Source organism: Choloepus didactylus, chromosome 19 (assembly GCF_015220235.1).
Source record: "Choloepus didactylus isolate mChoDid1 chromosome 19, mChoDid1.pri, whole genome shotgun sequence".
Classification (NCBI taxonomy): domain Eukaryota; kingdom Metazoa; phylum Chordata; class Mammalia; order Pilosa; family Megalonychidae; genus Choloepus; species Choloepus didactylus.
In genome coordinates, this window is record NC_051325.1 from 44,972,259 (window position 1) to 44,999,900 (window position 27,642).

The 27,642-nt window shown below is 48.1% G+C and overlaps 2 protein-coding genes across 5 annotated transcripts in view; both read left to right on the plus strand.

Annotated features, from left to right (window-relative positions):
* Positions 1-11,553, plus strand: part of TOP1 (DNA topoisomerase I) — a 97,177-nt gene extending 85,624 nt beyond the window's left edge. The window contains exons 15-23 of one of the 3 annotated variants that reach the window (XR_005213223.1): positions 800-985; positions 2,052-2,120; positions 2,695-2,809; positions 3,906-4,033; positions 6,979-7,073; positions 7,287-7,436; positions 8,070-8,129; positions 8,518-8,986; positions 11,184-11,553. Coding sequence is in view for 2 of the 3 variants with exons in the window: in XM_037812465.1 (XP_037668393.1) it covers positions 800-985; positions 2,052-2,120; positions 2,695-2,809; positions 3,906-4,033; positions 6,979-7,073; positions 7,287-7,436; positions 8,070-8,129; positions 8,518-8,620 (906 nt within the window). In the remaining variant the exon portion in view is untranslated. Of the gene's footprint in view, positions 1-799; positions 986-2,051; positions 2,121-2,694; positions 2,810-3,905; positions 4,034-6,978; positions 7,074-7,286; positions 7,437-8,069; positions 8,130-8,517; positions 9,814-11,183 lie in introns of those variants that run through there. The other 2 variants (XM_037812465.1, XM_037812466.1) reach the window with 2 other exon arrangements.
* Positions 11,554-18,942: 7,389 nt separating this feature from the next.
* Positions 18,943-27,642, plus strand: part of PLCG1 (phospholipase C gamma 1) — a 38,234-nt gene continuing 29,534 nt past the window's right edge. For both annotated transcript variants that reach the window (XM_037811727.1, XM_037811728.1), the window contains exons 1-2: positions 18,943-18,958; positions 19,481-19,814. In XM_037811727.1, coding sequence (XP_037667655.1) covers positions 19,598-19,814 — 217 coding nt within the window. In that variant the 5' untranslated portion in view covers positions 18,943-18,958; positions 19,481-19,597. The remainder of the gene's footprint in view (positions 18,959-19,480; positions 19,815-27,642) is intronic.

Below are 27,642 nucleotides of genomic sequence, written 5' to 3' on the forward strand. Positions count from 1 at the left end.
GTGTGTTTGCTGCTATTTGAATACAGTCTACCTAGTAGGAAGATTTGTATCATATAAATGTGTCAGAAACACTGATGGTTTCTACAGCAGTAACTTTCAGACTCTTTGACCATGATCCACAATATAAAATTCATTTTATTTACATCACAGCCCAGTAAACATTATTTTGTGTGTATGTGTGTCCATGTAACTGAAACAAAAGTTGTAAAATGCTAGCCTTACTACAAACAATGAATTCTTACATTTCTTATACTTTTCTGTTTAAAGTATGGTTATAACTTGTAAAATTGGCTAGACTTAATTGGTTAGACTAACAGTTCACAATTACAGTTTGAAACAGTGCTTTAGAGGAGATCAATTTCTCATTACTCTTTAGAAGAAAAAGTCTTCATATGTTTTTTCCTAATTTTGCACTGCTTATAGTTTACCACAAGTTCTGAATTGTTTCATAATTAAGCAAAATTAGGAGACTAACCTTTTTAAATCTGGTTGTACAAAATAGAAACACTTATTTGCTGCCTTTTCTTAAAATAAATCATCTCCCTTTCCCCCTTCCTCCTTTGAGAGGACATAGAGAAAAGAGAGGCTGGAGTCTCTGGCAAAGTTTAACCTCACTGTGCCTCTCCAAACCCAGGGGAGGAGGTCTTGCTGCCAGAATCCAGAGTGTCTAGGCTTTGGGGACTGATGGTCTGTCCCCAAAGAGAAATGGAAAGCTTCTGTTTTTGGTTTTCTAGAAATCCTGTGAGATTCCAGTCTTTTCGTTTACTCTCCTCTTTTTTTTAATCTCCTTCCCAAACAGCTTGCTCTGAGAGCAGGCAACGAGAAGGAGGAAGGCGAAACAGCAGACACTGTGGGTTGCTGCTCACTCCGTGTGGAACATATCAACCTGCACCCAGAACTGGATGGTCAGGAATATGTAGTCGAGTTTGACTTCCTTGGGAAGGACTCAATCAGATATTATAACAAGGTCCCTGTTGAGAAACGAGTAAGTTAATGTAGCCTCTGTTCCCTGCCATGTTTTTTTCATTGTCATATTCATGAAACAAGCATTTATTGAGTGCTTTCTGTGTACTCTGCCCTGTGCTGGGTGCTGGAAAAAATGACTTGAGAGAGAGAGGAGAGAATTCTTGTTTGTGTACCTCCTTTTAGTTTTTGTCTCCCTTGTTACCTTCTTGGGAATGAGAGGCCATCTTCTGTAGCAGTATTGAACAGAACATGCTGTAGAGAGCTGGCCTTCACAGCAAACTCCAAGTAAGATTTAATGTAGCATTTTGTTTTAATAATTTAACCGCATTCCAGTATCCCCTGGACATCTTGCACATTTATCACTTCTGCAGCTTTGCTCAACCTCTCCCCAACTCTTAAGTTTGAAAATGTAGCCGGTCAGTCCCTAGATCTGAGACTGTAGCTGAAGAGGGTGCTGCAGCTCTGTAGTCCCTGACCTAATCTTTCCCAAAGTGCTGGGCTTAAGCAGAGACCTACAGTGTGTAGGACCCCAGTAATCCAGCCCATCAGCAGTCTGAGGTTTAGTCAGTAATTAGGCTGTCTTGGTGGTGGAAATGCTCCAAATTAAAGACGACTAAAGAGACCTGACCCTGGTTTGGATCCTATGCTGGAAATAAAGGACATCATTAGACCAACTGACAGAATTGGAATATGGGAAGTATATTAGATGAAAGATGGTATCACTGTAAATTTATGAAGCTGATGTGTACTGTGGTTATATAAAAGACTGTCTCTATCCTTGGGAAATACACACTGAAATATTTAGGGGTAAAGGACCATAATATATGTAAGTTACCCACAAAAGGTTCGTCCCCAAATTATGTGTATAGGTACGTACAGATATACGTATGTAGAGAGTGAGCAAGTGTGTGTGCATGTGCAGATAGTAAATGGTGTAAAATGTTAACAGTTGGTGAATCTGGATAAAGGATATATGGTTGTTCCTTATGTATATCCATATTTTTTCAAATTTTTGTAAGTTTGAAATTATTTCCAAAGATGAGTTTTAAAAAATGAAATAATTAAGCTTTGTTTATTTCTTTTAGGTTTTTAAGAACCTACAACTATTTATGGAAAACAAACAGCCTGAGGATGATCTTTTTGATAGACTTAATGTGAGTGGACAAAGTACCCAGGGTTCAAAGGGGCCCACCCGGGGCCTCACAAGCTCACAAAGGAGAGGGTTGCCTGGGGTGACTTGGGCTCTCCCTGCAGACTACCCTGGCCTGATAGCATCCTAGACCCTTCCGCCTCCCTCAGGGCACACCGTGAATCCATGGCCCAGAGTGGGCCATCCCCCTGTTGCAGAAGGACTGCCAAAGCCCTGAGGGGAGGAGTAGACAAATCCTGCCTTTCATCCTCTCCTGGCTCCTACACAGCCTTCCCTTGGCTGAATGCCCGGCCACCTCTGCTGGTCACCCAGACCTGTCCCTGAGGTCTTATCAGAGAAGGACAAGTTTGCTTTATTGGCTTGTTTAAGATTGAAGTACTTCATAGGGAGGGAAGGTATCAACACAACTCTGCATACTGGGATTCTTTGCCCGCTGTTTCTTACTTCGCATTGGCAGGAACTTGGCAAGGTTGTGACTGCACTAGCATAAATGACTGCTAGAACATGCCAGAAGGGGCGGAGTGGTATGGCCTTTACCCTAAATCCCAACAGCCTCTTTGCTGCTTTGTCTTCTCCAGACTGGTATTCTCAATAAGCATCTTCAGGATCTCATGGAGGGCTTGACAGCGAAGGTGTTCCGTACATACAATGCCTCCATCACGCTACAGCAGCAGCTGAAAGAACTCACAGCCCGTAAGTACTGCTTGGCCGTACTGGGCCCACTCCTCTCCAGATGGTGTCCAGTGTCCTAGATCAATTCCACTTTTTCTCCTTAATACTGTGATTAGAGTCCCTCTACCCCCCACCCCCTTCCAGGCCTCTAGTAAAGAGCTAAAGCTTAGTTGTATAAACATAGGATCATTACTGTTTTCCCCAGTCCCATCCCAGCTTCTAGATTAATTTCATGGAATTCTGACAAGGGCTTTCCATCTGCTCTGAAAATGCTTGCATTTTATGTTTTGTATATATGTTATTAAAAGGCTCACAAGGTAAAGACCTAATGCTTTGATGTTCTATTAAATTGGAGAGAGTAAGTTTGTCATGGTTACTGGAAAACTGTAGGAGCAAGTCCTTTCCCTGAAGTCTCTGTTGTTTTTTTCTCTCAAGAGTAGGTAATATTCTCCTAAAAGTAGTTACAGAAGGTATCACCAAGAGGACAGACTTTTCCTGGAGCTCAGTCACTGCTAAATTTCCACTGTCCTCTCTGAAAATGTCAAGTGGCCTTAGAATATGAGCCAGAAAAGCTAGAGATGGATATGTTAAGGGTCGGTATTTTGGGGTGAGATAAAGAATGCCACCCAACACAAATAAAACAATCCTTGGGTGGCATTTGAAATTTTCATTTTGAAAAAATTTGCTCTTTTATAGTGTAAAAATGTAAAATTTACAGTCCCTTGGTCTTACCTTCCTCTACATACTTTTTCTGACCCAATTCCACATTTTCTTTGGGCGACATTGATTAGGTAGGTAGGGAGGCAGGGAATAAGGCAGGCAGTCCCTGACCCAAAGTCCTTGGGTGTGGATTTAGCTATAATATTACTGAGACCCAGGATTCCTCTTGTGATGGAAATTTACCCAGGCTAAACTTACCTGCAAAATTCCTAGTGTCATATTCTTATGACGCTGTTGACTTTCAGATTTTGACCTTGTGCTTTGGAGAAAACTTGATCATCCGAGTGAGGTAAAGGCCAGTAAAATAATGGGGATGAGGCACTGGGGGAATACAAGTTGTGTGTGCTGTCTTAGAATGCAAATTGAGCCTCTTCCTTTCATGTTTCTTTTTTTATAGCGGACGAGAACGTCCCAGCAAAGATCCTTTCTTATAACCGTGCCAACCGAGCTGTTGCAATTCTCTGTAACCATCAGAGGGCACCACCAAAAACTTTTGAGAAGTCCATGATGAACTTGCAGTCCAAGGTATCTTAGATCTGGATGGAGGAGTAGCAAAATGAAGAGAACTTGTCTCCTGTGGGCAGATAATCTGAAAATGAGAGGCATTTATAATCCAGCTGTCTGAGTTGGGATATCAGGAAGCTAGTTCTCAGTCTGTTCTGGAGAAAAGGGCCATGTGAATTCAGGGGACCCATTATTTTATATTTATACACAAGGAAATGGATATTAAAGATTGTCTTCATAATTCCTTGCCACAGCACAGAAACACAGCTATTCCCAAGTTAGATTGTTTCAAATTGAAAAGATGATGAAACAATGATATTTAAAGACTTTTTTTAATTTGCAAAATATCATCCCCCTAATTCTAGCCCATTTTTTTTAATTTTTATTCCACACTAATCATATTTTTGTATAATTCATCATCAAACATCTGTGCCAGTCAGAATTGCTGCCCTAGAATCTCTTACAGCCTAGAGGGAGAGATTGACATGAGAACAAGTAGATGCTGTTCCTCTTCCAAGTGTCTCTCCCTCTGACTCTGCCTAGGACTGAGCTTTTAGGCCACAAGGCATTAGCATTTTATGATGAACATTTCTGTGTTAGTAATGACTACATACTAATCCATCCTAATTTACTCACATTGAGAAGTCCCAGGTATTTGACTATGGAGCAGAGACATAGGATTAGAAAGGAAACCAATTACTTTGAAATACCATTACCAAAATGTATTTTAAAGTCTGTGATATAGTAACAGATGTGCTTCCTTATTAACTTATTAAATAAGATCTTGGTTGGATGTCATAACTACTGTAATATTCAAGTTTATGAATATAAACATTTCAGTATTTCTGCAACAATCATGATATGAAAATACCTAATTTCTGTTGATAAAGTCATAGATACTTCTGACATTACTATGGTTTGTGGCCTACATTCATAATTGAAGAAGAAATGCTAAATTTCAATTAGAGGTTACAGATGTAATTTTTTTTCCATCCAAGTACACAGAGTTCTGTAGTCGGAAAGCTGAAGTTTCAAAACTGCTGTAGAGCGAGACTGTGTATGCCTTTTCAGGTCCAGAGTGCTTAACTTCTGTTGAGATTTCCTCAGGATAAATACCCTGGAGTAAGACGCTTGGGCCAAAAGACAAGCATAACCTATGGTTCCTGCATAGATATAATCTAGCTTTGCTGATGGGATATGCACTTACATCCTTGGACATTGAGTCCTTGGACATGCCTGGCACAAAAAACATCCTGCAACCACCTATCCTAGCAATTCCCCTTTACTGCCCTCTGTTAAATGGTGGTCATCTGGCTTTGTGCACTCTTCTCATGTTATCAACCCAAATCAGAAGTAAAAGCATGAATATTCAGGATGTGTTCACCTAATTCAGGCGACCCCTCCTTAGAGCATGAGGAGGTCTTTTGTTGATCTCACTCTGGAACCACTCTCTGGGTAGTCTAGGCTACCTGCCAGACGAGCCCTCCAAGCCTCAGGACTCTCCCCTGTGTCCCACAAAGCAAACACACATCCCTATTTGCTAAGTGAATCAATGTAGTCTTTGATGCTCTAAAAAAATTTGACATAGCATGCCAATTTAGCATTCACAGAAATGGTTAAAAAATAGTGGTTTGCTGCATATCTAGCCCTAAGAAGAATCTGGCCAGTGGTGTGTGTGATACTTTTGTGTATAGAATCATTTCCCTCAGCCTGGCTTTGGACAACTTAGAGGTTGGAAGTAAGCCATTCGTAGTAAAATGTACTTAATGATTCTCTCACAATGGTGGCCTCTGTTCCAATCTTGGACTCTGTGTGTATTTCTAACAGACAATTCTAGGCTCAGTAAGCAACAACCCCGAGTGTGTGAGTCAGGCATGTATTTGCTCTGCAGAGGGTCCCTTGACCTCACAAGTCAGCAAAGTGATACCAGGTATAGGACTCTCCTGTCCCCCAGCAGGGTGAGCTCATTGGTTTGGGCTCTGCCTCCATGGTGGCAGCCACTGCTGTCTCTGTGCCAGAACTGTGGGGCTCTTCAGAGAAGCTTCAGGGAGACTAACAAGCAAGAGAGGCTAAAGCTGCCATTGCCTCTTCTTTTATAGAGTGGGTCTCCATGATATTTCATTTGGAAAAGAAAGATCTACATCTAAAAATGTTTTCAGATCTCTGTTCTTTAGTGATAACTACTTGAATTTCCTTCCTAGCTCAGACATTTCACCTTTTAGAAATAGATGCCAAAGCTGGGGTGTCCCATGTGTTGGTTTGCAACAAATTGGCTGAGCTTATTTGACTTCCTGGGTATCTTTTTTTTTTTAATTGAGATTGTTCACGTACCATACAATTATCCAAAGATCCAAAGTACAAAGTATACAATTAATTGCCCTCCCGGGTATCTTTTAATTGCCATTTTTTAGTTCCTTGGGTATTTTCTTCGTTGCATCCTTTTTTTCTTGAGATGCTGGCAATACCTCTTCAGAGCGCTGGCAAATCTGAGGAAGGAGCTGGACAAGTAGATGCAAGGATCCTGGCTCAGGCTTCATATGGAGCATCTCCTGCAGTATTCTTGGGGTGCAAGCTAAAACCTGGTTTAGAAGCCATTTGATAAAACAGCTCTCATCTGTAGCCCCCCTCCCAAGTGTCTACAGCCAAAGTGTTCTCTGACTGAAACATTAGCTCCCAGATTCCCAGTCCAACAAGGGTGTTTTCCCTGAGCTTCTGGCCTAATGTGGCTCCAGCTCACTACCCTATGGAACCCTCATTTCTTGAAGGCTCACTAAAGAACATAAATGGACAACTAGCAGTGGAATTCAGCCATCACTGTCCCTTCATGAAGCCATCCTTGGGGTTTTTACCTGACAAACCACCATGAGCGACAGCCTGCCTGGTGGAGTCAGCTTCTGGTGGAGCCCTTCTCGTTTCTCTCTGGGTGCATTTTTCTCCTAATCCTTACTGCTGTTCTTCCCTACCAGATTGATGCCAAGAAGGAACAGCTAGCAGATGCCCGCAGAGACCTGAAAAGCGCTAAGGCTGATGCCAAGGTCATGAAGGATGCAAAGACCAAGAAGTATGTGCCTAGTATTGTGTGAAGCTGGGGTTTGGTTGAGAGAGAAAAATGTGTGGCACCATTCAGGCCCTGGGGCCCCAGCTTTTCTAGGGTTTTTGAGCAGTATCTTTTGGAAAACTCTGTGCTTGTGGCTTTTACTGCAGTGTGGGGAAGCTGTGTGCTCTTTTGCAGAGGCTAGGCCTGGTTCTTGATGACACTTTACCATTCTTCTAGGGTGGTTGAGTCAAAGAAAAAGGCTGTGCAGAGACTGGAGGAGCAGTTGATGAAGCTGGAAGTTCAGGCCACAGATCGAGAAGAGAATAAACAAATTGCCTTGGGAACCTCCAAACTTAATTATCTGGACCCTAGGATCACAGTGGCTTGGTAAGCATAGAGTCCCACTTGAGCTCCTGATACTGGCTCAAAAGGTGGAGGGGGTGCCCAGCAGAGGGGTTTCCCAGAGCATTGTCTGCCTTCACATGCCATTCCTAAGCCCCACACTTCTAGTCCTCTGTGGAAACCTGGCTTCTGCTGTGTCAGTGATGTCTAGTTGCAGAGCCTACTGGATGGTCCTCAGTGGTGAATACCATCATATTAACCTCCAAGTGTGTTTATATTCTGTTCTTAAAAGATGGGTGCAGTCTCTACCCCTTATGGAACTCAGGACAGCAATAGAAATTCTCAGCCTTTATTGAGGAAAAAAACATATAAAAGAGCCCTTCCATTGACACTTTAAGGAGATTTTTCAATAAAGTTTTTGAAAGTGAAGGAAGAAAGGTAGGCATATGGGAATAAAAATGAGAATTCAGATCTAAGCAACCTCCACAAAGAGGCAGAGGAACCTTTTAATAAAGACATAAATTCTTTCTACTTCTTTGCTCATTCTTTCTCTGTCTCTTTCTCACACACATAGACACAAGACATACATACAGATGCGCAGTTATGTAATAGCATCCTAAATAAGTGGGTTTGGGGGAAGATGTTTGTTTAACCTGAGTAGTTTAATTATGGCCATAGGTACAGGCATCATCTCCTTTGGCGCCTACTGTTCTGGGCCAGAAGTTCCACGCAGCTCTTGTATGTACCCTTTGTGCTTCTTTTCTCTTGTATGGTGTTAGAGGTATTGGCTTTTACGAGGCAACATAGTACAGTGGTTAAGGGTGTGTTCTCTGGACCTACACTGCTTGGGTTCAAATTTTAGTTCCACCAGTTAATCTCTCTGCCTTAGTTATGTCATATGTGCAGTGAGTATAGTATTAGCATCTCATAGGAGGGTCATTGTCAAGATTAAATGAGTTAATTCCACAAACCCTTAGAACATGTCTGGTGTGCCATTAATTCACTCTTGGGCTCCCTCACCAGACAAATGTAAAGGACAAGATAGCGCATCCAAGCCCGGGCCCCAGGTCTGGGCCATTGCTCTCTTGAGTTACACTAATCCCACTTCTTTCTTCCTTGTTTGCAGGTGCAAGAAATGGGGAGTCCCAATTGAGAAAATTTACAACAAAACCCAGCGGGAGAAGTTTGCCTGGGCCATTGACATGGCTGATGAGGACTATGAGTTTTAGCCAGTCTCAAAAGGCAGGGTTCTATGAAAAGGAACAGTGTGGTTTGGGGAAGATGGATAAACTGTGAGCCTCGTTTTCCCTCACACATGAGGGAGAGAGGCAGCAAGTCTTAAACCAACATCCTTGCGAAAGATAAACCTGGAGATATTATTATAAGGGAGAGCTGAGCCAGTTGTCCTATGGACAACTTATTTAAAAATATTTCAGATATCAAAATTCTAGCTGTATGATTTGTTTTGAATTTTGTTTTTTATTTTCAAGATGGCAAGTGGATGAGAATTTGTCAGAGTTCTGCCGGGCAAATTCACTGTTTCACTGAAGCATTTGGATTCTCTTAGCTACTGTATACGAAGTCCGATTATATTGGTGCGTTTTTACAGTTAGGGTTTTGCAATAACTTCTATATTTTAATAGAAATGAATTCCTAAACCCTCCCTCCCCCATTTCAGGAATTTAAAAATTAAGTAGAACAAAAACCCAGCGCACCTGTTAGAGTCATCACTATCTATCGTCATGGGAATCAATTTTCATTAAACTTGAAGCAGTCGTGACATCGGCAGTGTTTTGGTTCAGACACCTGTTCACAGAAAAGCATGATGGGAAAATATTTCCTGACTTGAGTGTTCCTTTTTAAATGTGAATTTTTATTTCTTTTTAATTATTTTAAAATATTTAAACCTTTTTCTTGATCTTAAAGATCGTATAGATTGGGCTTGGGGAGGGATGAGGGGTGAGTGAGTCTAAAGATAATGAAATAATCAGTGACTGAAACCATTTTCCCATCATCCTTTGTTCTGAGCATTCTCTGTTCCATTTAAGATATCCGTCTTTTTCTTTTTAAATCCAAGTCTTTCAACTTGAAAGATTTTATTGTGTAAAAAGTTTCACAGGTCAGTAAATTTAGAGGAAAATGAGTATTTGGTCCAAAAAGGAAAAATAATCAAGATTTTAGGGCTTTTATTTTTTTTTTCTTTTGTAATTGTGTAAAAAATGGGAAAAAAAAACATGAAAAGCAGAATTTTAATGTGAAAACATTTTTTGCTATAATCATTAGTTTTAGAGGCATTGTTAGTTTAGCGTGTGTGCAGAGTCCATTTCCCACATCTTTCCTCAAGTATCTTCTATTTTTATCATGAATTCCCTTTTAACCAACTGTAGGTTATTTAAAATAAATTCCTACAACTTAACGGAAACTTAGTGTCTGCCTCTTTGTTACCCAGAGCCCCCAAGTCAGAGTGGGGATCCTGGGCTGGGACCTAGAATGGGGCTGGACTTGGGATGGGATGGGCCTGACACTTGGGTCAGCAGAGTGAGTCCCTCCCTAGGGTCTGGGCCTGGCCAAGCAGGTGGCGTATCCATCCTGTGTGAGCGTGACTCACAGGGAATCCAATGTCCACATCCTGATAGAGGTGGTCCCAGGAAGTGGGAGGGAGATGCAGGTGGCGGACAAGAACTGTAGCTGAAGTCAAGAGTGGGTAATGTTTATTGAGCAAGATAGAACAAGTATGTTTGAGAGGCAAATTTTTGAAGAGCTTGCCATGTGTGCTGGCTAGAAGCAGAAGAAGGGTGGCTTCTTTGGGTTTGCTTATGTGACTAAGTTTACAGTTAGGTTAAGTGGAATGAAAGGGACTAAGCCAATCAGAACACTATTTCAGAAGCCTTCTTCCCAGCAGGAAGGTAGACTTCTCCCTGTTGATTGATTAGTTGAAAGAGGGAGAAAAATGTCTGTGACCACTTTTCAGTCTTCCCGGTACCTGAGCTGGCCACAGTCCCTTTGAAAATTGTTCTCATCCTAGGTTAGAGCAAAGCCAAAGCCTAGAATTCAGAGTGAAGGACGAAGTCTCCAGGTCAAATGGAGCAGGGAGCAGGAAGGCCCGAGTGGTTAGAATTGGCCACAGCAGAGGGCCCTAGGAGGCCCTTTGCATTGCTAGCATGAGCAGGTATGCTTAGGATGGTCTCTGTTTTCGGGCTGGGCCCACTGCAGAGACTCCTGGTGGTCCTTGGCCAATAAGAGAGGCAGCATTCACGCCAGGGAATAAAAGGGGTTGTGTACCTGTCATTGCTATGGAGCAAGAGGATTGCAACCAGATACTGCAATTACGTGGTGTTGAGGTAGCTGGACCATTAATGCAAAGAATAGCAACAGAGGGTCTTCTAGCATCCAATTGGAAGACCTTATTGCTGGTGGGTGGGAGGCACGAGCATGGACCTCAGATTTAGGACTTGAGCATAGCCTGCTAAAACTAGGGGACAAACCTTGGTCCCTAACTAGAAGTCAGTACCAGGAGGCCTTGCAGACAGAAGGTCTTGATGAGCAGGAAGTAGTGCCTAGCTCTCCCTGCAAGTATCCTGAGGGTAGATACAGGGCAACTAGGTGCTGCTGGAGAAGGATCAAGAAGCGTATCCTGGGCAATGGCCGCAAAGAATGGGAAGCTGACCTGGCCACTGAGGATCAGGGAAGAGGCTGGCCAGGTGTCCAGGAGCCACATGTTAAGGGCCTTGAAGGATGCTTGAATCTGGAGTCGGAGCAAACCATCTACCTGTTCACTCTCTCCTCTTCCAGGCATGTCCCAAGAACAGAAACCCAGAGGTTGAAGCAGAAGCCGGGTGAGCAGTGTCTTGAGAAACTCCTTTGCTTCAGGCCCTTCAGTGGTGCCTGCATCCAGTGATGGGCAAAAGGAGACTGGGGGGATACATCTGCAAGAAGTGGGCCTCCTCATGCTACCCAAGCCAGACGGTGGTGTATGTACTTAGCTCCTCTCTCTCCCTCAACCCCATGTCTGATTAGCAAGACCTGTCTGTTCTCCCTCCCAAAGCTGTCACATTTCCCTCTGGCCTTGCCACATTAAAAAGGGAGAAATGAAACCTCAACCCCCAGCCTTTCCAGCCATTACCCCCTCCCTCTCCATTTAATAAACAAGCACCTGTAATGAGTCATCTATATTCTGCCTCCCTGGCTTCACCACCCAGTCATTCCCCCACCCACTATAACCAGCTTCTGTCCCGTCTGACCCCAATTTCCCCACTCTACTCTGACCAAGATCACCGCTGACCTCCTAATGACCAAACCAATGAATGGGCTCTTCATTCTGTATCTTAAGTTCTTTGTGGCACTGGAAACTCTTGACCACTCTTTTTTTTTTTTTTAAACAGCTTTACCGAGCTATATTTTATGTGTAAAATTCACCCATTTCAAGCGTACAATGATTTTTAGTAACCATCAGCAAATCAGGTTTAGAACATTTTCACCCTCCCAATAAGATCCCTCATGCCATGCCTACTCCCAGCCTCCATTCATCTTTTTGTCTATAAATTTGCCTTTTCTGGACATTTCATATAACTGGAACTATGCAACATGTGAACACTCCCTTCTTGAAACACCTCTCTGCCTTCCACGATGCCACTTCTCGTGGTTTTACTCCTATCCCTATCAGGCTGTTGCTTCTCAGCCACCTCTCTTGGGTCCTTAAATGCCGTGGTTCCCTTCTCACTCTGCCCCACTGATTTCAGTATCTAACACTGATGACTGTCATATCTCTCCAGCCTTGACATCTTTCCTGAGCTCCAGACATTACCAACCACCTCTAAGTCCACAGGAACCTCCATCAACGTCTCAGAAACTGAGCTCAGTACCCACTACTCCAAGCTAATTGGGCAAGGCACCACCATCCACTCTCCCAACCCAAAAAACAGGGCAGCCCTCATCCCTCACTTCTTTCTTCTCCCTCACTTCCACATCCAATAAATTACCAACTCTGTTGAAATCACCTCCTAAATATATAGGACAAATATATTTTCTCCCTGAAAACATTTTAAATTTTCTTCTAAGAAAAAGTCTCCTTATGTTTCAGTTCTTACCAAGTCCTTAATGAAATGGGATGCTCTCAACTTGTTTTGAACCAAAGAGCACTTTTTGGGGAAAACACATTTACCCTGAAATGACCTCAAGTCAGGCTAGTTTTGGATGTTTGTAAGTAGTCCCCTGACAGAATCTAAACAAGGAGGCAAGAAAATGTTACAGACTTTGTATTTCTCATAATCCCAAGTATTACATATAAACCAAGGTTGACTTGAATAGCAATATAGTGGCTTTTTAGCTTTGATAATGGTACTGTGTTATGTATATATTTTTAAAGAGTCCCGATCCTTTAGAAAAATACTGAAATATTTATGAAGAACATAATATTTGGGATTTGTTTCAAAATAATATGAGAAGCGTTAATGGGTAGAGTTTGACATGAAACAAAAGTGGCCACCAGTTCATAATTATTGACATTGGGCAAAGGGGGCATGGAAGTTCACCATACTACCCTGTCTACACCTACATATATTTGAAATTTTCCATCATAATTTTTAAAGCGATATAGTAAGTGTATTTATTGAAGATCATTAATATATATCTACGGGACAAATGAAAAATTGTTTTAATGTTAAGCGTGGGGTGGGTAAGGAAAGATTTTCTGCAAAGAGGAACCAGGAAACTTTTTAGGGTGATGGAAATGTTCTGTCTTGATTGGGTGGTGGTTACATGAGGGTGTACATTTGTCATCAAACTTTACACTTAAAACAGGCACATTTTATTATACTAAATTATTCCTTAATGAAGTTGATTTTTTATAAGTGCTTTCTCTTAGAAGGCATTGAAGGTGATATGCTTTCAGAAATTATGACTTGAAAAGTAGCTCTAATTATAACAAATACATAGAAATTAAAAATTTATGTAAAGAGTTTGAGCACAATTTATTAATAGAAATATGAGAATGGGAAAATTAATATTCATATTTTGTTCACATATAGTTTTAAATAATATGTGATTGAAAATAAGTATTATAACTGCATCTCTAAAAATGTTTATATTTTAGTTGCAAATGAAAAACATCTGGGGTGATTTATTGTGAAAATGAGGACTGGCCTTATATTTGGAGCCACCACTTCAGGCATTTACAGGACCTCTCACTTTTCTCTATCCCCACAGGCAATGAAAGGTCTAGTGAGGCCAGGTGTCCCTTCAGTGCTCCAGGGGCCCTCATCACCACTGAACTGTCCTGCCCTTTCTGTATCTGCAACTAGAGTGAGAACTCAAGAATTGCATTTGATTGATCTCTGCTGTCTTACTGCTGTGCAGGAGGCATCAGGAATATTTATGGGAAGGAAAGGAGGGAGAAAGGAGAAACAGAGGGGCCCTGGCTAGCCATTAGCAATGGCTTTCTCCTGCTCTTCCTCCAGTGTCATACTACTGAGGGAAAGCAATTACAGCATATCCCCCCCCCCCCATAAGAAGGTGCACTTGGAGCCTAGCTCTTCAGTCTCAACATCTGGGGCCCACTAGGAGGTAGCAGCATCTGTGGGGAGAGCAGGGTCCCTGGGAGAGGCTGGACCAGGCACAGGTTTGTCTCCAGAGATAGAAAACAAGGAAATCAAGGGGCTGAGAGTACCTCCCCAGGGAAGAGGAAAGCAGAATGTGACCTAAAAAGTATAATGTCTAAGGCCTCGACTTCAGGGCAGGAGCCAGGGGTAGGTACTGGGGCCAGAGATCAAAAGTGTAAACTGCAGGTGGTGAGATGGAGCTCAGGTGGGTGTAGGTGAGTACTTACTAATCATTAGCTGTGTGCTGAGCTGCAGGCTGGCTGGCTGGCTCACAACCCCAGGGGTGCTGGGTAAGAACTACTGAGTGAAAATTAAAGTTTAAAGGAAAGGGGCAAATTTTCATGCATGGGTCAAATTAGATGCTACAAGTCTATAAATCTGCCTACCTTAGATTGTATAAGGAGCTTCTCTGAGCCATACTTGCATATTATACCTTCTATAGTCACCCAAGGTCATTAGAAGGAACACAAATGAATACTGCTTTATCATTTGTTGATAATATGTTGAGGACATTCTCTATTATTTCAATCAAATAAATGTCCATGTGAGAAACTTCTTTTATAATTTAGCCACAGGAAAATTTTTCTCCCCCAAGGAATCAGAATAGATAGAATTTTTTGCCTTGGCTGCTGGGAAACTCATCTATATTTGCTTCTCAATCACAGCAGCTATGTAAACTTACTTGATTAGTCTATTATCTTCCTCCTTCCTATGACCTCACATCCCATTCTTATAGGATAATGTTTTTGACCTTTGTTTTAAGTACTCGATAAACTTTTTTTTAAAGGGTTGGGAAAGAATACATTTATGTAGGGTAAGGAGGGACTTAGTGTCCCAATTGCTGTGAGATTCATCTGGAGAATACCTTCAGCTGTCAGCTCCCTCTACAAGAGTCCTCTGGCCATGTGCTCTTCCCAGGGCAGTCCACATCTAATGACTGGTTGAGGCGGGGCTGTAAAGACCCAGCCAGTTCAGCCCAAGCCTGACAACAGAACTCCCTGGGGGTTGGCTGAGGCTGTTATCATGCCTGCATCGCAACTTGATTCTCCCTCTGCCCACTCCTGTTTCCTTCCTCTCCCACAGTGTTGATCCCAAGGGCACTTCCAAATAAACATTCTGCACACTAACCTCTGTCACAGAGTCTGCTTCCAAAAGAACCCAACCTGCAGCAACATTTAACTAAAACAAAATAGAAAACCACCCAGGTAGTGTTATTATGGAAAAGAGTGAGGATACACAGTAAATGCTCATGCATACACAGGAGGCAACACAGCACTGACTCTGGGGCAAGACTGCCTGGATTTGAATCTTGTCTCTGCCACCTATTAGCTGTGTGACCTTGGGCATGTCCCTCAACCACTCTGTGCTTCAGTTTTCTCATCTGTAAAATGAGGATAGTTAACAGTGCTTGTCTCCAGGTTGTAATGTGGGTAATGCAGATACATGTTGCTTACTACATACCAAGCACTGTTCTAAGTGTTTATTAAATCAAACAAAATAAATAATCTGTGAGGCCAAGCCCACGGGACCAGAGGAGCAGCTGGGCAGATTCCTCCCCAATTGCCAGGCACAGGCACTGCTGTAAGCTAGGGCATGTTGAAGCATGAGTATTCACAGAAATAGGCCCAAGCAGAGCTAGCCTGGGTGATGTCACTGATGTGTGCTTGTGTGGGTGCTGGGGCTGCTCCCTCCCAGCTGGTGCAGCTACACGTATTGCCAGTAACACCCACATACACATATATATGCTGAGCTGGGGGAAGCCCAGACCAGCCACACCCTCTGTGTGCCCTGCTTTTCCAGAACTGCCTATGGTGGAGGGAGGCACCTGAGACCTGGGATGCTGGTCCAGAAGTTCCAGGGGGAAATGGGTTCCTGTTTCCTGATCAAGAGCCCTGGCAGCAGACTTAAAGCACAAGCTCTTGTTGGCAAGGATTTCTGGAGCCTCTGTGGGCCCAGCCCCAGCAGCAGAAGCAAAAGCAAGGGAGTATGGCTGCACATTGGGAAGCTTCCAGAAAATGGAGAAGCAGAACTCCAAAGTGCAGCACTCTGCCCAAGACAGCACAGAGAAGTTTAATAAGGTCTGAAGCATTTAGGAGGGGGCCTCCTGAAAAAAATGGACAAGGTCTGGCTAGGCAGGGAGGGCCCCCGTTTTGCCTCCACATGCCTTCCTCCTCTTGTCTCCTTACCTCCCACTCCCTCCCTCACTAAACTCCAGCCGTCTTTCTATTTCTAAATTCCCCAAGCTCTTTCTGGCCTCAGGGCCTTTGTACATGCTGTTCTCTCTGCCTGGAAAGCACTTTCCTCCAACCTGGCCATAATAGTTCACCTGAATATTTCAATCCTCTTAGTTTAGGGTCTGCGAATTCTAGGAGGACCAGTGCTGGGCCCCCTTGTTCTCCCAGCTTGTGGCACCAACACCTGGCACAGGTAGGCTCAGGGTCTGAAGTCAGGGGCAGCACGTCTTTAAGCCCAAACAAGCCTGGGCCACACTCTATGAGCACCCAGGTGCTGCTGGGTACCACGTTCTGCCTCCTCTCACCCATATTGTTGAGCCAGCTAGCTGCATGCCCACTGACTACTGACCACCACTGCCTACTGCAGCCAGAGAATCTTGTGAGGCAGTAAACACACAGAATCAGACTTGAGTTCAAATCCTAGGACATCCACTTGTTTGTTATGTGGCTTGGGGCAAATTGCAGACCTTCTCTGCATCTCAGCCTCCTCATCAGTAAAATGGGGACAGTATCCATAATTAGACAATAATTGTGATCACAAGTGCAGACCTTGAGTTCTTTCCCTCCCATTCTAAAGGGTGATCACTAGGTGGCAGTCCGTCTCAGCCACCCACCTCCCCTTAGGTGCCCAAGCTCCATGAAACTATTAGGACAAAGCTTCTCAACTTGAAATTATGCTGGAATTCTCAGTTTTTAGGAGCCATACTTGAGGGAATCACACACAAAAACACACAAAACAAGTTCAAGTTACCACTACAGCAAGACAAGGTCAGAGGCAGCTGCAGGCACTGCACTAGTTACCATCTGGTGCAGTTATTAGAGTGGGACAGTGAATTGTCTAAGCATACACTCTTCTAGCCTCACAGATTTCAGTAAACCTGGAATCAGCTGGATGCTATGCTGGGCTTCTCATTCCTGAAATACAGGAAGTTTGTAGAAGGTGCACTTCCCAAATCTGGGGTCCTCACTTGGTGCAGCCAATAGAAGACACACGGAACCAGGTTGAAGAGGAAAAGATGGTTTATTTACACTGGCAGGAGACAGGGGGGAAGCTTTCCCAACTCTGCCTCCCCAAAGTGTTTCTTCAACTGGTTTTTACACCCAGAGACAAAGAGAGTTAATCATTTAATTAACATGCAACAAGAGTGACAGACGAAAGGCTTATTTATATCTGGGAGGTTTGGGGCAATCTCCCTGAAATGATTGTTTAATTGGCTAAACTCATTAGAGACAAAGGGAGTTAATTATTTTGGTTAACATGTAACAGGATAGGAGAGCTTCAGTAATTTAGTTATTTCCTGTTTTCCTCAGGAACTAGATAACACCAGTGAAAGGTGCAAACTTTACATTTACGTATTGTTGCAGGATTTACATCTTGCTCTTTTGTGAGATCAAAGATCCTCACCCCCCACCCACTTCCCTTTCCAAGATTACATTCAAAAGCTGCTTTAGGTTATATTCCAAGGTTAATTTCCTGCTTGCTTACAGTTTTAGGTTATATTTTAAAAGTTATTGCTACAAGTTGTCCTGCTGTGCCTGGATCAATATGGCTCTGTGATGGAGCAGCTAGAATGGGAGGACTCCAGGGAACAGCTTCAGGAAGACAAAAAGTGTGACTTATTCAACCAACCACAAAAAGGCCTTCTGGCTGGGGAATGGAGAGGGAAGGGGAGTTGACAAGAGAGGGAGTGACAGGCCTTCTGGGCCACAGCCCGTAGTGTGGCTTTTAAGTGCAATGGGAATTCATGGAGGGCTTCAGGCTGGAGAAAGGAGAGCATGATTTAATTTCCTTTTAAAGATGAAAGCGTGGTGAGAGGATGCAGCATTCAAGAGGGGAAGCAGGCAAGACCAACTAGGGTGAAACAGTCTGGGTGAGAAAAGACGGTGGCTTGAGGGATACCCGAGGACAGTTAACAGGCTGTGCGGAGGGACTGATGTGCGGTTGCGGTAGAGTGAGGATTCAGGGATGTCTCCTAGGTTTTTGGCAGATGCAATTTAAAGGAGTTCAATGTCACTTTATGATAAAGTGAAGACCGTGAAAGGAGCAGTTTGGAGAGGGAAGGTGAGATCTCTTGGGTCTGGAGGTTGGGGAGACAGGTTTGGAGTCTCCGGTGCCTGGGTGGCGGCTGAAGCCATGGGAACGGTCCATCGGGAACTAGCTCAGGACACAGCCCAGAGGAAGAGATGCTTTTGAGGCAGAGAAGGAGCGGCCAGAGAGGGAAGAGGAGAACAAGGGCTATCAAGCCGGGAGAGTCAAGGCTGAGGAGAGCATTTGCAGAAGGGCTGCGGTGAGGAAGGATCTGAGCTCGCACAGCGGATCTGACCCGGGTTCTGCCGCGTGGGGACCGAAGGTGCGGTGGAGCGGACCAGTGGCCGGGGCGAGAGACGAAGGCCACTGGGCTGCGGGAAGGCCTCTGGACAGCGCAGTCGCGGGACGAGAGGCCCTGCAAGGAATGCCCAGGCCTGGGGGGCGTCTCCCCCGGTGGGGGCTTGAGGGTAGACCTGCCTTTGGCAAGCGCAGCCTGCGGGCCAGCCCGCACAGCCAAAGGGGACGGGGTGGGACAGGACTGCTGTCCATCAGTACCCGCCGGCCAATCCGCAGGCGGCCCCGCCCCCTCCCCTTCCCGGAGAGGACGCGCGGAGGATCCGCCCCCGCCGCCGCCGCCGCCGCCGCCGCCGCCGCGGGTGTAAGGCGGCCGGGCCTGGCCTGGCTCCCTCCGCCGGGCAGCCGGCCCAGGTAACTGGGTTTGGCCGGGTGGGCCTGGTGCGCGCTCTGCACCCTGCTCTCTCCTCCCTTCGCTGCGCGGGCGGAGCTCGAGGAGTGGCGGCGGGCCGCGGGGGCTGAGGAAAGGGCTGTGGCTGGGCCTGTGCAGGACGGCAGGCTGGGCGGCCGCCTGTGCGTGTGCGAGTGACTGGCCGCCAGGGCCGCCGCCGAGCCCCGCAGCCAGGGGGCGGGGCTGCTGTGCGTGACTGGGGACGGTCGCGGCAGTCAGGCTGGGTCCGGGCCGCGCGTGAAAGCTCAGAGAGATGGGCTGAGTGAGTGGGAGCGGCATGCGCGCGCCCGCGGCCATCACGCCCCGCGTCCCCGCTTGGGGCCTGTCCGGGGGTCGCTGGGCGCAGGCGCGGCGGGCCGGCTGGTGGGGGTCCTCCCCACGGGCGCGCGGTCGCCTTTGTTCCCGGCGCGCGGGCCGGGGCGGGGCCTGCACGAGCCGCCCCGCCCCCGCCCGCTCAGGTCCCGCCCCTTCGTCTCCGCCCGCAGGAGCCGCCGCCGCCGGGTCCCGCTCGCCGGCCGCCGCCGCCGCCGCCTGCTCCCGGGCGGGCCGGGCCTGCGCCGCCGCACCCCGCACCCCGCACCCTCGCCTTCAGAGTGGGAGCCATGGCCGGCGCCGCGTCCCCCTGCGCCAATGGCTGCGGGCCCTGCGCGCCCTCGGACGCCGAGGTGCTGCACCTCTGCCGCAGCCTCGAGGTGGGCACCGTCATGACTTTGTTCTACTCCAAGAAGTCGCAGCGGCCCGAGCGGAAGACCTTTCAGGTCAAGCTGGAGACCAGGCAGATCACGTGGAGCCGCGGCGCCGACAAGATCGAGGGGGCCAGTAAGTGTGCCCCTCCTGGGGGCCCGCTGCGCGCGCGGGGGCGGCGGGGAATTCGGGCCGGGCTCTGGCGCGCCCCGGCCCGCAGCTGGAGCGACTTGGGCAAACTTTCGTGCCCTCCCCCACCCTCCGGGCTCCGCCCCCGCCTCGCCTCCGGTGGTCACCGGGGGGCATCCGGGTCCTCAGTCACCTGACAGGGCACCCCCCTCCCCCAGGTGAGGGGAGTGTTCAGGCGCTTTGCCCAGAGTCCTAAAAATCCTAGCGGGTCGGAGACTAGTGGGCAGGCATCGGTCCCCCAGCCCAGAGTAGTGGTGGTGGCCGCGGCGAGGTCACAGCCCACCAGCCTTTCTCCAGGAAGAGCGGTCTGTGAAACTCTCTGCACCCTCAGGCCGGGGCTCTCGTTTGAAAAGGAGCCTTGGGTTCCCTAAGGAGAACTTAGGAAGATGTTGGGGGAGGACTGGTTTTGGAGCAGAGTTAGGCCTGCTCATGCCCCTCTTGGGAAGAGAGAGGAAGGTGATCCTGTTTGCTTTGGAAAAGTCGGAGAGGAGGCAGTGGCTGCTCTTTCCTGCTGCTGCTTTTGTCCTGAAGCTGAGTTTTGGAGGCCTGTGTGGTGGGTGGACATCCTGAGCCAGGGCAGGGGTTTTTGGTAACAAGGCCAGGCTTCCTTGAACTTGGGAGCACATTCCCAGGAGCTTGACCCCAAAAAGGCCAGCCTAAGTGCCTTGGAATCAGGTACTCTTCAGAGTGTTGAGCCATTTTGGGATTGGGCCTTTGTGTCCTGGGTCCGGTGGCAGCAGGGAGCTGGGAGCGGCCACTCTTGGTTTCCTGCTTCTCTGCTTCTTTCCCTTCCCAGTCCTGAGCTTGGCTGCTTTGTGCAGGTCTCTGGTGGGAGTCAGGGTTTTTGAAAAACCCCAAATCTTTGAGAGTGTTATTTCACTTAGCATGTGCCTGTGCTGTGGCCGGATGGGCACTCTGCTCCGCCCTCCATTTCTCCACCTCCGAGTGTGAAGAGATGATGTGTCTGCAGCCATAGGCTGTGGTTTGCTTCCTGCAGGGACTCCAGCACTGATGGTAGAGCAAGCCATGCTCAGAACCAGGTCCTTGTGGAGGAAGGGATCAGGAATTGACATCCCGAAGGGGGGCTCCTCCAGACCTTCCTGGGTGGGGTGTACGTGGCCTGCAGATGTGTGGGAAGAAGGAAGGTCTTGTGAGGCAGCCAGCCACAACTATAGACTCCAAATCTGACAGAGCCGCTTGAACTTAAAAATGGCAGCCACCTGCCCCCATCTCCCCATCTGCCCTGTGGCCATCGGGAGAAGTTTTAGTGATTTGGGAGACTGGATCCCAAAGTGGAGGAAGGACAGACACTTCAGGCATCAGACTTGCTTTGGTGGTGCCCCCATAATGTGCTGGCTTGGTAACTTGAACAGTGGGGGTGCCCCGGAGGCAGTAAGTGTAGCACAGTGGTGGGAAGCAGGGCCGTATTTGAAGCCCAGATGTTAGTATGTCCCCTGGCCAGCCCTTATCTTCTCTGAGCCTTAGTTTCCTCATCTGTAAAATGAAGGTTATAATATATCCACCATATATTGTTGCTGTGGGGATTAAATGAGGTCACTGATGCAAAACATCCAACGTGGTACCTGACACATGGTAAATGTTTAATAAATATGAGCTCTTGTTACTAAGCAGACTGTGGCCGCCCCCCCAGACCCTGACTGGGAAAGGTTGAGGGAGGTGGAGTGTGGCTGCAGGAGAGGGTGAGATTGCAGGAAGGGAGGAGGATGGGGACCAAGCTGACATTTGACTTAAGATCATTACCCCGAAAAAGGGAGGAAATGGTTTTGTGTTGCCCCAACCCATCTGCACACCCACCCACCTACCATGTAGATCAGTGTTTCTGCCGAGAAGGTATTTGACTATCTTGTTTGTAAGTTGGGGCCAAAACAGAAGGGAGAAGAGTGGAGGAATGTAGTCTATGGTGTCTCAGGTTTTTGGGGAATGGAGGCAGGAATGCAGAGGGCCGTATTACCCCAGTCCCCAAAGATGGGACAGCTAGAGATGTACAACTCCAGTAATCTCATCCGGTAGCTGTGGATTGGAGGGGCCTGGAGGAGAGTAGGCAGAGGGTATGGGAGGGACCCCGGCCCTTTTATTTTGGGTGCCCAGATTATGAAGGAGTCTGGGTAAAAAGGCTAGTAGATAGTTGTGCAGAATTCAGATCTTGCAAATGGAACCCCCCTGAAGCCTTACACCACTACTGCACATGCTCTGGGCTCACCCTGTTGGTGGGTTTCAATCCCTGCAGCCTCCCTCTGCAGGCTCTGATGGACTGTGCTGTGGTGATCAGAGGGCAGAGGAGAGTTGAACTGCCAGCTGGGCCCCCTGCCACCTGGCTTCTTGCCCAGGGGCCTCGGGTGTCTGTCCTCCTCTTGACCAGCCAGGGTACCACGCAGTGCCCTTGGCCTGGCCAGAGAGGGACACTTGTGCTACCCTCAGTGCCTGTGGGCCTGGAGGGGAGAGAGTGCAGTTCAGTGAAAGTGCACGGCACTCATCTATTAAGACCTCATTCTGGCCTAACTCCATGCCCTCTCACTTGACCGCTTGTGAAGTGGGGCTAGCACCTGTTGATTTCTGGTGTGGGTAGAGGAATGAGGAAGTGTTTTGGTGACTGTAGTGGTGTGACAGGGACCAGGTAGATATTTGGCTTTTTATGTTGTAAATACTGGTGTAAGTGAAGGAAAGGTAATGAGTTCTGGAGACTTAGTCATGTGTTCTTGACTAACCCTCACAAGGGTCCATCCCATTTTACAGATGAGGAGATAGAAATATCAGGAATGAAGTATGCCACTGGCGAAACTGCTAGTATATGACAGCCCCAGTGGGACCCAGCTCTCCAGCTAGTGGTTGGCCAACCAGTCCCAAGATGACTCCAAGCCCAGAGAAGGGGTGGCTCTCCGAGTGGGCCTCAGGCCCATGTTTCCTGGCCCATGTGGCTCACCCAAGAGGAGAGTGTCTGCAGATAGTGGTCTTGGTACTCAGACCATTTTTTTCCAGGGTAGAGGCCTCCTTGGCCTTTGTATCCAGAGACAGCCTCAGCCTCTGTCTGCTTTCCTTCTTATGCCTTCTGGGGTGGGGGTGGGATGGTTCAGACCTGTGTTTGCCTAGTTGAGGGTCACAGTGGGCACCGCAGCCCCAGGTGTAGGCTCCATGAAGGAGCTCTGTGAGTACTGGCCATGTGTGTTTGGGATGACTTTGTAGCCCCAGTAGAAGCCAGGGTCTCTTAGATGGTGAGTGAAAAGAGGTCCTTGCCTTTAGCGAAAGTAAAACAGAGCCAGCTCACCGTGGTATATTTGATGACAGCAGTGGATAGGGGATTGTAGGAGAAAGCAGTGGACCCACTTGAAGGGGCAAGTGGGCTTCAGAGAAGAGGTGCTGTTGGGGCCAGCTGCTGGGGCTTGACCCCTGTGGCCATGGATTTCAGCCTGGTGAGGAGAGAGGACTGACAGGGAGGAGGGGACTAGGGGGCCTGCTCTGGGGCTGGGCCCTAAGGAACCTGAGGGTCCTTTCCTGTGGGGACTAGGCCCGGTGTGATCAGTGGTTTTCTTTTTAGTGGCTGACTGCTTGTAGCGGGGAGAGGGCCAACAGCACATGTCCGGATCTCCAGAGCTAGCATCCCTGCCTGTGTGTTTCCTGTCTGACGGTGGTTTTTCCAGGGGAAGTCAGACCTCTTAGTGTTTCCTCAGCACCCCAGGCTCACCCCAAAGATTGCGTTTCCAGACCAGCCCTGTCAGGCCTCCCTGCTCAGCTGTGGCTCCTCTTTTCTGTGCACGTAGGAAAGGGGTTTGCCTTACCGGCAGCTGAAGAAGCTGAGACACCCAGCCCTGGGGCCCACACCACCTCCAGCTTTTCCCAGGACTCTGTGCGTGCGTGCGTACGTGTGTGCATGCGTACATGTGTTTCAGTCCCAGTTTGGAGATCTTGGCCACTGGCCTTGCTTTGGGTAGCCCTGTGGAATGAGGGGCATTTATTTGTTTAATAAATATTTATTGAAACACCTCCTGTTTGCTGAATGCTAGGCACTGAGGGTTTAAATACTGAATGAGGCATGGTCTGTGCCATTGAGGAAATCTCAGGCTGTTGAAGAGGCAGACTTGGAGACATAATTCCAGCCCTCCATGTTACATACCATGATAAAGGTCTGTATCAGGAGGTCTGCGAGTGCAGTGTGACCAGCCCTGCTTAACGAGAGGAGAGAGCCAGAGAAGGCTTTGCAGGAGAGGTGACCTTTGAGCTGGGCCTGAATGACGGAGGACTTGCCTGTGCTGAGACCAAGGGCCTGGGGATCACTCTGTGCAGGGGTCAAGAATGCATTTGGCATAGGAGAGAGGAGGCTGCATGGTCAGGGGCTGTTTGGGAGAGCCACAGTTTGCGGTGCCCAGCGGGTTACACTCCGTCCCATAGGCAGCAGGTGTCTACAGAGGCTGAAGGGGACTGGCTTGCACGTGCTGGGGGAGACCACAGCAGCCGTGGTTTGGAGGGTGGATGCTGGGGAGTAAGCCAGGCAGCTACTGCAGTTTGCAGGAAGGAGATGACGGGGGCCTGAGAAGACCTCCTTGCTGAGGCAGGCTGGGATGCAGTGGTGGTGGAAGGGTGTAGGGCTGAGTCTGGAGGGAAGGGACAGGAGAGCTTCGTCATCAAGCATTTGGGCTCTGAAGTCAGGCCTTCTGGGTTGTAATTCCGTGTCTGCCTTGTTAGCTCTGGGACTTTACCTCTCTGGGCTCCTCAGCTATAGAGGGGGATAGTAACAAACTGCCTCTACATCCAAGAGTTTTGTGAGGATTCGATGAGAATCTGTGTAGAGTGCTTATTATCGAGCGGGGCCCAGTGTAAGTGCTTAATGTGTGCGTGCTCTGAGAGGAGGAAGAGGAAAACTCGAGTTCACCAGGAGGACACATAGGGGAAGAGAGCAAACCCCTTGTTGAACAAGGGGCTGGTGCCTCGCCCCAGCCCTTTGGCTCCAAGACAAGGGGGCCTGCCCATCCTCTCCTGAGCTCCCAGCAGCCCGCCAGTGTCAGGGCTTTGTCCCACTGCTGGCTTCTCATGGTGACAGGGCAGTGGGCTGGAAGCAGCTGCTTTAGATGGGAACCTTTTCTGTGGGGTGAAGGTATCGTTGGCATATTTCTAAGGGCCTAGCCCAGAGAACTGTTATCTGAGTAGGTTGGTGGGAGACCCCAGTCTTCAGGAAGTGCTGAAAAGCCGCAACCTCCCTGTGGCAGGACCTGCTGCCGCCTCTGCTGTCACCATCCCACGTCAGTCACATTAACGCACAGCCTCTCCATCCTGTGTACCCTTTCCTGTGGGACATGGCTTCAAGGAGGCCAGAGATGGAGAAATTGGAGGGAGGAAGTGAGGTCTTTTGTTGCATAGCCCTGACATTAGGGGCCAGCAGACTGATTTCATTCCTCTCCACTCCCTCCTTGGAACTGGTGAAGTCAGTGGGGACTTTGAGGACAGTCCTAGGAGAAATGGGGGTGAGTTAGAAGGATGGGCGTGTCCTGGCGCTCCTTGCAGAGCACTTTGTTCCGAGGAGCATGGCACCCTTGCTTCCTGGGGGGCTCTCCAGATGCAGTCTGCTAACACGGGGCAAGACTCCTTGCCTGATACTCTCCCTTCGTGACTCCTTGACCCCCAGTGGTAATTAGGCTGTGGCTAGAATCAGTCAGATTTGGGTTCGAGTCTTACCATTGCCTGTGACCTTGGGTGCTCCTTTAACCTGTCTGAAACTGATCTTCAGCTGTAAAATGAAATTCTCCCTCACTGGGTTGGGTACAAATACTCATCAAAAGAGCACATTTGAGAAGCAAGAGGTGGTCTGTGAAAGTGCCTAGCACAGCGTGTGGCTCTTACTGAGCCCTCCGAAGTATTCGCTTCCTTCGCTTCTGATCTGAATTACAGAGCTCCCGTTCTCTCCACCACCGAGCTTGGCCAGGCAGAAGTGGCCTCTCTCACAATGTGGGCTAGGGGTTTGTTTCCCTACCGGTTTTCTTTGTTCTCTCCCTGAATCTGTATACAGAGGACTGGCACATCAAAATGTTTGTCGGAAGGGAATGATAAGAAAAGGCTGGTATTTGATTAGGGCATTAGAGTTCAATGGGCATTGTCTCTCCCATCATGGTGTTTGAGCATCACAAAAACTCCATGATTCAAGGGAGGACAGGAATTGCTATCCCTCTCTTGTAGACAAAGAAACCAAGGCCCAAGGTAAGGTCATGTAGCACAGTCATGCAAGTGCTGGGACCAGAGCATAGGACTCCTGGTGCCTAGTACCTGATGCAAGTCATTCTCCCACTCTGGGAAAAATGATAAGATGGACTGTTGTATAAGTGTGAAAGTTTCTGGCTTTTTCATACGGACAGAGAGCCGATCTCTGCCCTGCCCTCTGGTCAGATGTTTGAAGTTCCCAGGCTTTTGTCTGTGGACAAGCTGGAGTCACTGCCCGCATGCCAGAGCCTTCCCTTCCTTATCCTTGCCACCACATCCCTTTGGGATACTTGGCTCATCCAGACCCTTCCCCCACACCTGTGGGCGGTGACGCTAGCAGCTCATCTGGGGTGGGGGTGGAGAGGAGCCTCTCCCTCTTGACTTGCTTTTACTGGTTCATGGTGACAAGGCCATCTAAGCCTCTGCAGGGAAATGTGGGGTTCCCAGAAACCCCGAGAAGGGCCTTTCTAGGGCCCCTTATTACCAGCCAAGAGCATGCCCTCATCTGTGTGTTCCCTCAATCCTCCCACAAGGAGTGGGCACCTCGCCGCTGGGTGCTGGGCACACTGAGCTGGAGGGGATCGCTCTGTCCTGACTTGTTTCAGGTGACAGCAGAGCTCTAGCTGGGTGTGCTCTTTACTTGAAAACAACAACAACAACAACAACACAGCTGCCTTGGGCCTCTGTGGCTCACTGAACAGGCAAGACCCAGCTCTGGCGTCCCTGGCTTTGGACCCTGCCATTTGCTAACTGCCTGACAGAGAGGCAGCAGTGAGCAGATTAGACGCTGTTACGGAACACACGGGTTAAGGTAGACACAGCCAGAAAAAGAAAGTAATTACAGGGTTTGGTGAGTGCTGTGAGGGAAACTAACAAGAGGGGCTGCTCTGTCAGTTGGGGTGGGCAAGGTGTGCTGTGAGAATAAGCCCCCTCAAAGCCCACTGGCTGACAGTGGTGAAAGTTTGTTTCCTCCCCATGTTGTGTGTGAATGTGCTGCAGCAGCCACGCTGAGCACACCGCCTTCCCTGTAGGTCAGCCCTCTGGTGGAAGAGCTGAGCGCTCTGGACAGACTAGGCTGTAGAGGGCTCTGGCATGTGGAGGTGGGGGAAGGAACTGGTTTCTCTGACTTGGGGATGTGGGGTCGTGGCTCTGCCGTTGTGATGGAATAGGCTGATGCCCATGTGGGTCAAGAGACTGCCTGGGCTGGGGTCTTTGAAGTTGGCACCTCTGTCTTCATACCTCGGGCTGTTCTATTTTAGCTCTGTCTTCACCTAGTTGTCACCTCCCTGCCTTCGCCCCAGCACGTGCCCCTACTGGTGCTCCCCTTGAACCTGGGCTCTTGTGGCCCCAGCTTCCTGCTCTCCCCCTACGTCAGAGCCTTCACTGCCTCTCATGACAGCTGCTCCCCAGAGCTCCTTTGTGGAGTGTGCTAGAGCCTCCAGAGGGGGTGGTGGCCTGGATTCCTGGAAGGCCTCTAGAGAGTGCCCTGGGCCTCTAGAGGACAAGGAAAGAAGTGGAGAAGGGGGTGGTCCCTGCAACATTTGGGGGTGGGGGAAGGGCGGGGTGGTCA